This window comes from Pyxicephalus adspersus, chromosome Z (genome assembly GCF_032062135.1).
Source record: "Pyxicephalus adspersus chromosome Z, UCB_Pads_2.0, whole genome shotgun sequence".
Lineage (NCBI taxonomy): Eukaryota > Metazoa > Chordata > Amphibia > Anura > Pyxicephalidae > Pyxicephalus > Pyxicephalus adspersus.
Window position 1 is genome coordinate 65,661,321 of NC_092871.1, and position 11,837 is coordinate 65,673,157.

The 11,837-nt window shown below is 39.9% G+C and overlaps 1 protein-coding gene across 1 annotated transcript; it reads left to right on the plus strand.

Annotated features, from left to right (window-relative positions):
• Positions 1–803: 803 nt before the first annotated feature.
• On the plus strand, positions 804–11,668 carry SPACA9 (sperm acrosome associated 9). Its single transcript, XM_072430383.1, has 4 exons — positions 804–923; positions 3,427–3,591; positions 4,047–4,249; positions 11,288–11,668. Exons 2-4 carry the CDS (start codon positions 3,436–3,438, stop codon positions 11,388–11,390), a joined length of 462 nt encoding a protein of 153 aa, XP_072286484.1. The 5' UTR covers positions 804–923; positions 3,427–3,435; the 3' UTR covers positions 11,391–11,668.
• Positions 11,669–11,837: the final 169 nt, after the last annotated feature.

Below are 11,837 nucleotides of genomic sequence, written 5' to 3' on the forward strand. Positions count from 1 at the left end.
GTGTTTTTCAGGGATTGAGAAAGACCATGTTCAGGAACTGATTACTGTATAAATACCCAACAAGAAGATTTGTCCTTACTACCTATCCAGATGGCAGGTATTAGCTGTTGGCCCTGTACTTATGGTCTTTTTTTCATGATCAGATCTGTTTTCACTAATGCTTACACTTAATGTTCATAATTGTATCTTTATTGCTTGAATACCCAACAGAAGCAAATATTGGGAAGAATAGAATACCATATTTCAGAAGCCAAAATTTTTTTGTAGTTTTGGGTAGGAAGTGAGGGTACAGAAGGGTGTGGAACCTCTGTTTTGTTATAGAGGTTATGCATAACCCTGCAGTGAGTTTTCCTTCACATCACAAACCTATACAGAAATGCAAGCAATTTTACTCAAAAAGTGACCCCAAAAAATTTGAAGCCAGAGTGTCAGCATACCAGCCACTAGCATTTCTAGGAAACAATCTGCAGCACCAGCCGTGGCATTTGCCTAACAAATTAACAAATGTCTTTTTTTCTGTTGAGATAACTTAGGGCAAAAGGGCTGTGTTTAAAACTGACACAAAAATATGCCACCCATAGAAACCAGAATATGAGTAAAAATATTTTTTTTGCTTCTAGCAACACATTTGACCATAAATATTTATTTTCAAAAGTGAGTGATGACATGACAGCCAGGAGACTAAAGATTTACACAATGAACAATCTCCTATAGCAACTTCCATGTTTTGTCTCTTTGTATAAAGATTTCCTTATTTAAGTTGTTGGCCCAACCGGCTGCAACATCACAACAGTCACCGAGCAACAGCCCAAACAATCACACTGAAGCCTAGGTACACACAAGAGTGATCGTAGATCTCTATTCTCTCCCAGACGTTTTGCAGTGTGCCCCCGGGGCCGTACAGCCTTATCTACCTGCTGCAGGTATGTACCACCACATACAGCACTCAAGGTTCAGGACTTCCTATTCTGCTCTAAAGGTGCGTACACACTTCCAATTTTTATCGTTCCAATCGAACGACGAACGATCGATTGGGCAAAAAATCGTTCGTAAAAAAGTAACCAACGACGCCGACGAACGAGGAAAGTCGCTGGAAACGAACGACCGGACCGGCGGATCGGACGACGATCGTTGAACATCGTTCGTGTGTACGGTCGTTCGTTGATCGTCCATGATGTGAGCATGCGTAATGAACGAACGTCCGTTCACTTTCCTGTCGTGCACATAGTTCCTCTATCGCTTAAACGATCGTATCTATTGTGTGTACAATATCTATGAACGATCGTGTCGTTACCTCTATGTGCAGGATCGGTGCTATACGATCGTTCGTGTATATCGTGCAGGAACGTTCGTCGTTCGTTTTCCGACGATAATAATTGGAAGTGTGTACGTAGCTTAAGTATATTGTTATCAGGGTCTACTAGCAGTATTCACATACCCAGTGGCTGATCATCAAGGCCAGAAAAGGCCAAAATGCACCCCCAACCACAACTTCAGCAGCATAGATTTCAGGCCCTGCTCCTTTTTGCACCCCCCACTTGCTGATGGCCTAAAGGTGGTGATGTACCTGCCTAACTCTCAATCTCATGCCAATCCTGCCCATCCTTTAGGAATGAAGAAGAATGGCCCTTTGAGTACATAATATTTAGGCAATGAGCACATCTCCCTCACACCACGTATTTGTGCACCATGGCAGATTAAAACACAGGAAACATCACTGAAAGCATATGTAAACCCTTACTGGTTGATATTCAGTTTGCTAAATCAATGCACATCATAAAAAATTGCCATGTTTTCTCCTCTAAGTAAATACTTTTTTTCCTACCTTTTTTTCACATGGTAATCTCCTGCAGCCCTTTGCAGCCACTTCCTATTTACATACGCCTCACAGATGGCGTAATGGCATTTCCTGATGGTGACCCAATAGACCATGCCTGATTAGTTTGTGCTGTAATAGCTGCTTGTAATTACCATCTAAAGCTCCGTGTGGCAGGGTGAAAACAAGAATCAAATTGTATGTCAACCTATAATACAAAGCACCTAAACAAAGACTTGTATTGGAGAATTAATATTATACCACACTTGCATATTACAAATCACTTTAATGTGATCGGATTGAGAACATCAAGGGGTCTTCACCCTAAGTGTGTAAAAAGAACCAATGCAGTAATCTTTGGGATGGATACTATGTTTAGAGCAAAATACAAAACTTTGGTAGTAAATAATTTATTCATTAATACAGATCTTCACACCAGTATGGAATTTGAGTAGGAGGAAGAACACGGATATTGGACTGTAACAGGGACTTTCCCCTCCAATAAAGGACAGTTTTGATCTGTGCAATCCTTGGATCAAGGGTGGGCAACCAATAACTGTAAAACTAGCAGTCCCAGCATACCCACTAATCACATTCAATAGTCTTGCGGAGACTTGTTGTTCTCCGTATGCAGGACTTGATGAACTTGTTATTTGTAACTAAGCCTGAATAATAAAGTTCAGAAGAACAGTGCATATAGACAGCAGAGTATTTTACGTTTTTTGAAAATGGTAAAAACTGTTTAATGGGGGATTTTTTTTAATACGTTACTAAACAAAGGCCTAGCTAGAATTATTAGGGTCATTCATTGTACATCTTTCCCTGTGCCCCAACAATGGCCTGACTTCTCACATTGACTAGCAGAAGCCAGACCATGCAAAAGGTCTGCCAGTTCCGCAAGTGTCTTCTCTCAGACAATCTCCGATTCTTAAATACCAAGGAAGTCTTTCAAGGTAAAGCTTGTTTAATATAGAGGCCACTTTCTCACCGACTTAAACAAGTATGCAAACCATGAGGTATCAATCTCATGCATTCTCTGGGTTGATGATTAAGAAATCCAAAAATAGACGGGCAACTAGCATTTTAAACTAAACTCTCTTATTGTCCCTCTCTTATTTAAAACACTAAAACCTGTTTTTTTTTACATAAGTGACTGAATAACATAGATTCTGGGCTTTTCCATACCTAGATTTGATTTTGAGTCAGTGCATCAACATATTTTATAAGGAGTCAGGTATATCCATATTGATTGGACTGGCTTTATGACTTAGTAACATGTGATGTCATATTGGCTTACTGTATTCCTTAGAGGCGCTGGTCCTTCTACTCACTGTTCATCACCTTGCTGTTTTTACGGCACCATGGGATGGGACATTATTTTATTTGCCAAGTATATAATCAATTATGTGCTAATTATATTAACACTACATTCTGGCCAAGCTTTAAATCATTTACATATTTTTATAATTATGATAGAGCAACGTCTAAAAAATGTTGTAGTTTATGCAAGACAATTCATTATAATAAATCCGATAAAGCTGAAATCTGGTTGGTTGCTATACGCACTCTTCCTAAAGTTGGGCTTTAACCCTATAATTTTACCTGCATAGTGTAAAAACATGGAGGACACCATGACTGAAGTTAGACAGAACCTTAGAACCCTGGAACAGCGCTTCAAACTCCTGCAGCAGCAACAGAAGACTTTTATCAATGCATTGGAGCGTACACGGGAAACCGCCCGCGACAGAATCAGACCTGTAAAAACCCTAGCCCAGGTAATGAAAGATTCAAGGCACAGACACCTCATCGCTAGATGTGGGTTAAAAGGATGTGTACTTGACATGTTTATTTTCAAACCAAACAAATTTTAAAAATGCAGTTTTCATTCCTATTTTTCCCCATTAGTGGTAAACCACTTTTGATTTTTTTTTTTTTGAAGATCCAGCCATTGATATTCTTCCTTACAGGTTATCATACTAAAACTATGCACTAAATTATGTGTGAAACATTGTATGGTTATTAGAGTACTGTTATCACTAGAATAAACCTAAATTACAAAGAAAAATACATCAAAATAGAAAAACCTGTTTTTCAGTGACCCCATTGTAAAAGAAGTTTGGGATCAAATTCACAACACGCTGGGGTTTAAAAGGAAAAGTGTGGTGGTAGTAAGAGCTGTATAGGAGCCATATTCCATGTGGGTAATGATTATTTGTAATGGAATTTTCAGGTACGCAACTACTTAGACAACTATTGCAACAACAACACAGATCGGCATATCCTCTCCCTGTTTTTGGATGTGTGTGCGGATGTGGCCGAGTTCTGCGTCCATCTTGAATCTATACAGAATAACACACGGACAGCACAAGGAATTATAGAGCAAATCATCACTCTACTCAATCCAACCAATGACCTGTCTGCTCTGCGAGCCAAGTGAGTTCAAAGAAACACCAAACTATAACTTCCAAGAGAACCCAGAGAAACCCTCCAAAGTAGTACAAAACCTGTTAGTATTGATAAGTAAGAAAGCAAGTATATTCCTGTATGTGAGAGACAAGAGAGTGTTGTAGTGTGATTTAGAATACCGTTCCAACTTTACACAAATTTAAAAAAACAAACAAACAAAAAAACCAAGGGTCCCAGATTACTTCATTCCAGACTCAAGGGAGCAAAGCCTGTATGAAGAAACAGCCAAGCAGGCTGATACCCCCCAAGGGGTGGGGACAAGAATTATGCAGACCGCAAATACAAAGTTCCTCTAGGATTTAGGGGTCCATTTACATAAAATGTGAGTTGGGCAGTCGCTGAGGTCCCCCTTTTATTCTTCATTATACTTTAAATGTTCTATTTTTTTGTGTTATGATCCCAGCTACTGGTGCTCCCTGCATTCATCACAATTAGTTATTTATGTTCCTGGCAGGAGTGGTCAAGGCTTCACATGTGATTTAAGTTCCTGTGGCACTCATTTTGAGCTTGCTCACTGTTTGGCTTGTGAAACATGTGGACTTTTAATCAAGTGGAGTTAGAAAAAACAGAATAAGTTTGAAAACAAAAGGAGTTAAATCCTTATAGTAAGCACAAACTAAGTAAACGTTTAAAACTTGTAAACAAATAAACATTGTTACTGGGAAGATGAGTGGTAGCAAGGTGGAAGGTTTGGTTCAGTGCACAGTCTGCTATATGTATGCACAAATGGGAGCAACAGCTTCTAGGTGAATACCACTGTGACAGATTGTGAGCAAGTCGTCTTTCTGGTATCTCGCATTGGAGAGCTGGAGAAGCAGATTGACACAATGAAATCACTGGATCACTTTGAGAGGGGTCTCCTGTTCACTGAGCAGGCAGTTATTGGCTTAGATGTGGAAGGTTGAGAGGTTAGTCAGGACGAGCATGTAAAGAGTTGGGTTAATGTAACTAGAGGGAGTGGTAGGGGCACCCAGAAAAGGCCAGCCCTGGGTTTGAGCACCCCAACATGTTTGCAAAGTTATGTGAAGATGTGCAGGTGGCAGACCCAGTGGTGGCAACTCTAGATGTTACTGTTAGCCCTAACAGCCGGGAGAGCAGCACATCTAGTAGGGGTGGGGAGGGACAGGCAGGAAGGAAAAGACAGTTGGTCGTCATAAGGGATTCATAGGGGACTCATCAGGCGGACTGATAGAATAGTTTGTCGCCCGGATCCCTTCAATCGAATGGTTTGCTGTCTCCCTGGTGCCAGTGTTCGGCGGTTGGTGGACCGAGTGCACAAATTACTGGGAGGGGCTGGACAGGACAATATAAATGGAACATGGAGGATACTTAAAAATCAGTTTAGGGAACTTGGTTTCGAGTTTAAGAAAAGGACCTCCAAGGTTATATTCTCTGGAATATTGCCTGTGCCATGCGCAATACAGAAAAGGCAAAAATAGCTTAGGCAGCTACACACATAGCTTAAGTCTTGTTGTAGAAGGGAAGGGTTTGGGTTCATAGAGCACTGGGCTGACTTTTCATTGGGGTACAACCTGTATGCCAGAAATGGTTTGCACCTAAATGAAAGGGGTTCTGCTGTGCTAGGGGAAAGATTTAAGGGGAATGGTGGAGGGATATTTAAACTAGGACAGAGGGAGATGGGACAGCCAAATAAGGTGGCAGAAAGGTTAGTTAGGGGTTAGTGGAGGGTGGATTGGGGAAAGTTGGGGGGAGGATTATGGATAATTGTAGGGAGCTTCCCATGTTACAAACAAACATTGGACTGTGCAGTACTAGTTGTACTAAAAAACAAAATGATTTGGCAAAAAAGGATGGTAAATGCATCAATGGTTTAAAGAGCCTGTTCACCAATGCTAGAAGTCTAGCAAACAAGATAAGGGGAGTTGGAAGCCTTAATGAGTGAAGAGAATTATGACTTAGTTGGCATTGCCTAATCCTGGCTTTGTTCTTCGCATGACTGGGCTGTCAATAATCCTGGGTATACTCTCTTTCGTAAAAACAGAGTCAAACGAAACGGTGGTGGTGTCTGTCTGTATGTGAGAAGTGATCTGAAAGTGAATGTGAAAAAAGAAATTGCAGAGGGAACAAGCAATGAGGTTGAGGCATTATGGGTGGAGTGAAATGTGAGTTTGAATAACACACAATTAATGATTGGAGTCTGCTATAGGCCCCCCAGTGCTAAGGAAGAAATAGAAAATCAACTACTAGCACAGATAAAAAAAAGCAGTAAAACTTGGAAGTGTTTTGATCATGGGAGATTTCCTTGACATTGAATAGAGTAATGGCACTACAGGAACAGCAAAAGGGAGGTCATTTGTGAATTTAATACAAGATAATTTTATGGTACAGTTTATAGAAGCCCCAACTAGAAATGATACTCTGCTGGACCTAGTTCTTTCTAACAATGAAGAGCTTTTATAAAAAATGTGCAAAAAAAGGGAATCTGGGTAGCAGTGACCATAATAGGATTCCATTTAATGTTAGCTGTACACAGGAAGCAAAAACAGGAAAGATAAAAACATTTAATAGAACAAATTTTCCATTATTAAGGGCGGCTCTCTGTGACTTGGGCTGGGAGACAATATTGTCCTCAAAGATCACAAAACAGAAATGGGAATGTTTCAAGTCTGTTCTAGAAAAGCAAACTGAAAAATATATATGTCATGGATAACAGGGAGGGGAGGGAAACAGAAAGGTAAATACAAGGGACTAGGCCTCAAATTGCTGGTGAAAAGGGAATGGTCACCCCTTACAGACACCCTAACCTAGCCCTAACTCCTGACAGTATGAATATCCCTGATGGTGGGAATACTCATACACGGGAACCTAGGCCCTAGTAGCCCTGCATAGCCCTAGGAGTAGTGACTGGGCTTGAGACTACTGGTTCCTTCCCTGATGAAAGAACCAGTGTCTCCCTGAGGCCTAGTAACAACCAAAGAACAACAAAACACCAAAAGTAGTTCAACTTATCTTAATAGCAAATAGAGAAACAGGAACTCTGGACAGGACAATACACCAGATCTTCACATCCCAGAAGTGAATATCAACCGCATAGCTTCTAACTTCAGTCACAGAAGGGACCATGACAACATATTCCAATGGGTAATAGGTTTAAGAGGCTAAAATTAAAACCTATGTGGCTTACACCTGATGTTAAAAAAGCCAAAAGGAACAAAAAAAAGGGCATTTCAAAAATATAAATTATGAAGAATCACCTTCATCATTTGAAACCCCTAAAGAATATAACAAAAGATGTAAAAAGGGGATAAAATGTGCAAAACTTCAAAAATGAAAGACTGATTGCAAAGGAAAGTAAGGCTAACCTCAAAAATTTTTCAAATATATTAGCAAAAAGTTCAGATGTGAGCATGTAGGCCCCTTAAAGGATTTCGCCAGGTTGGTAACTGGGGATAAAGACAAGGCAGATTTACTAAACACTTTTTTTTAGCTCTGTGTACATGAAGAAAAATGGTAGAGCTCAAGTCCAAATTCATAATAGCAATGTCACTGCTTAAATGAGTCACAATGCCTCAAAATTGATATGATTGAGAAATAGCTGGGAAAAGTAAGGTTGACAAAGCACCAGGACCTGATAGATTACATCCACGTGTCCTCAAAGAGCTGAGCTCAGTTATTTCAAAGCCATTATTTCTAATTTTTAGAGACTCTTTAGTCACTGGCAAGGTACCAATGGATTGGCGTAAAGCCAATGTGGTTGCTATCTTCAAAAAAAGAGCAAAGTCATTACCAGGTAACTACTGACCCATTAATCTAACGTCCATAATTGGAAAGGTCTTAGAGAGTTTGATAAAGAGCCACATAGAGAAGTTTTTGCTTGAAAATATTATTATAAGTAATAGTCAGCATGGCTTCAAGAAATACAGAAGTTGTCAAACAAATTTACTCTCTTTTTATGAGGAAGTAAGTAAACAGGTAGACAGTGGAATAGCAGTTGATATACTGTATTTGGACTTTGCTAAAGCATTTGACACTGTACCCCACAGACGGTTATTATGCAGGTTAGGGTTGATAGGTTTAGAAAAATCAATCTGTAAATAGATAGAGAACTGGCTTAAAGATTGCATCCAGAGAGTTGTAGTTATTGATTCATACTCTGAATGGTCTAAGGTTGTTAGTGGTGTACCCCAGGGTTCAGTGTTGGGACCTTTACTGTTTAACATCTTCATAAATGATAGTTTGGGATTAAAAGTACCATTTCTGTGTTTGCAGATGACACCAAATTATGTAATTGAGTTAAGTCAATACAGGATGTCTATATTCTACAAGCAGACCTGGATGTACTGTTTGATTGGGCAGCCAAGTGGCAAATTACATTTAATACAGATAAATGTAAAATTATGCACTTGGGAGCTAACATCCCTGCTTCATACTGTCCAGGGGGGATACATTTGGGGGAGTCAGAAATGGACTTAATAACAGCATGCAATGCCAAGCTGCAATATCTAAAGCTAGTAAAGTACTTTCTTGTAGTAAAAGAGGAAAAGACTGCAGAGATGGAGACATATTCCTGCCCCTGTACAAAGCATTAGTCAGACCACATATGGAATATGCAGTCCAGTTTTGGTCACCAGTTCACAAAAGAGACATTGTGGAATTGGAGAGAGTGCAGAGAAGGACAACTAAATAATAAAAGGAATGGAGGAGCTCAGCTATGAGGAGAGATTAGCTGAACTGAATCTATTCTCCCTTGAGAGCAGACGTTTAAGAGGGGATATGATCACCCTGTAAAAATATATAAACGGTCCATATAGAGAACTCTTCCTCATTATTCACTTTGAGATCATTACAAAGAACAAGAGAGCACTCTTTGCATCTGGAGGAAAAGAAGTTTAAGCTCTGGATAAGGAAGGGATTCTTCACTGTAAGGTCTGTGAAAATGTGGAATCAGCTCCCTCAGGAAGTAGTTTCAGCAACTACTATAGATTGCTTTAAGAAAAAGCTGGATGTTTTTCTAGAAGCACAGAATATAATTGGGTATTAAGGCTTTAAAGGAAAAATAACAGTGACTGTTTATCCAGGGAACATCCGTTTGCCTCATGGAATCGGGAAGAAATTTTTTTTCCCTTGTTGAAGCAAGTTGTACAAGGGTTTTTTTGCCTTCCTCTGGACCAACTATGTCTTATAGTGTTTTATATCTGGGATATGTTTATTTCCCCCAGTGGTTGAACTTGATGGACTTTTGTCTTTTTTCAACCTAACCTACCATGTAACTATATGTAACTATGTATACTTTTTTGGATGCCTGTAGAAGTCTGAGTCTCTCTCTTTCATGAACTTACATATGAATCAGACAATCAGGGGTTCCTGCAGGACATTGTTATTATAAATTACAAAATGTTCTCACATTTATCTTGTTTATAGGTATCCTCATGATTTTGTTAATTACCTCAGCTGTGAAGAAGCATGTAACTTTTACGGTGGTGTAGTGAGCATTATTCCCATTGTCCTTGATAACATCCTAGAGGCTGTGTTGTGGTTAGAGAGAACCCAGCCACACGTGGACAACTCTGAGACGACAGACAGGCTTGTTGGTATTCAGAGGAACAGACAGAAGCACCACAAGACAGGAAATCAAGTTGTGACACAAAACTTGGGGCTCCAGACCACTGTCAGTCAGGGAAATCTTTCTTCCCAAACAATAAAAAGAAAGACAGGCCACCTACGGTCCTTCAAACCAGCCTGGAGGCCTTCTGGTCGCTTCTATACAACATAAACTGTTGTCATCACACTGCATATGCCTTTGAGAGGAAGCAGTCATAAACAAATTCCTAAAATGTTTTCTATTTCCTCAGTTACTGATATTACACCTCCTTATAAGCCTAAATATATAGACTCAAATACTTAGCATTAGCCTAAGCGTGTTTAAATGTGACACCCCCCAAATACCAGGACCACTGTTTTACACCCCCCCTCCCCCGAAATCCTTTATTGTTAATATCAAAGTAATTCTTTTTCTGCTTTTCCTACTGGATATCCCCCTGCTGGCTGGAATCATGCTTGCTAGTGAGAGAGCAACAACTGGCATTACCACTTTGACATGAACTTTGGGATGAAAAAAAAACATTGTATTTACATAGCAGGGCTTGCGTCAACAGCATCACATCAAGACACCACCAAGTTAATTTGGATAGGTGCCTTTGACCCACTGTAAATGGCCCATTCGTTCTTCAACATGCATTTAAATAAGAAACCCACAATAGTCCTGGTTGAAGCCATTTCTTTTTTTTTTTTGTAAGCCATCGTTTCCGCATTTAGCTTTATGTGATTTGATTTTGCTCCAACAGTATTTAGTATGATAAACCCTGAGATTGGCACTACTATATAGACTATGGATGCCACTATTTTTAAAAGTAATGAAAATTGCAGGCTATAGCATACAGCTACAGAAAGCAAAAAAAAAAAGTTTTAAGTGTCACAAAAACCAATTTAAAACAACAATGTGCCACAACAAGTGACAAGAACAGCCAACAACATGCACATGCTCCTCTGGGAGTCTATCTTTGTAGCCACATCAGTAATGCACCAAGAAGGATAGCATAAACTCAGCCATGGAGACCCAGTGTATCCACCCTCCTAAAGGATTTGTGAATGCGGCCCTGTGAGCCCACAATGCCCTGAACTGACAATGTCCTCTGATCCCAGGATGCCCTGCACTCACAAACTGTACACATTCCTCTAGTTCCACAATGCCATGCACTTGCAGAATTTCCTTGGGCATCTGGCTATTTAACCCAGTAGTCAGAGGACCTCAAACATTTTGCAGCAATTTTTAAACCTAATATAATCTATTTCTATGTTCATTAGGCATTATATTGATTCAAACAAATCTTACTGCTGCATGTAGTGTTCTGAACAAAGGCCCTAGAATGAAGAGCAATAGCTGCACAGCCAAAACACAGAGGTGCTGAATAAAGAGCAGGGTGGCTTTGTGCCTGCAGGTAGTGAAGTAGGTAATCTAACCCAGTAGTCCCCATTATTTTACAGGTCGGGGACCACTAAATGCACAGACTCTGGACCACACATGTGCAGGGAGCCGTGTGTCACTCAAAGAAGAAGTAACTTGCCCCAGAGTGACATCATGATGTGAGAACCACAGAGACAACATCCAGAGACACTACCCGTCCACCTGCCTGAGCCTGCGATGTCTCCAGGAGACGTGGTCTGCAGCTCCAGCCAGTAGGCCTCCTCAAGCAGGGTTCTTCTCCAGACCCCGCTGGTGGGTGCACTGACCAGAGCAGCTACACACCTGTTAGAAGGACTGGGAATGGACCTCTGATCTAACAGTTTTAATATGCATATATCATGCATATGCATGCATCATGGTCATAATTTCTATAGAAAAATAAAAAAATTCAAAACCCATTCAAAAATCAAAGTTAGCTATTAAAGTATTTTTTTCTGAGTATAATCATCTTTTATCAAGGTTGTCTGTTAGAATTAGTAAAATTAGTCACCAATGTAATAAAATTACATTTTTGTTTATAGGTTAAATAAGACTATACACACACATATATATATATATATATATATATGT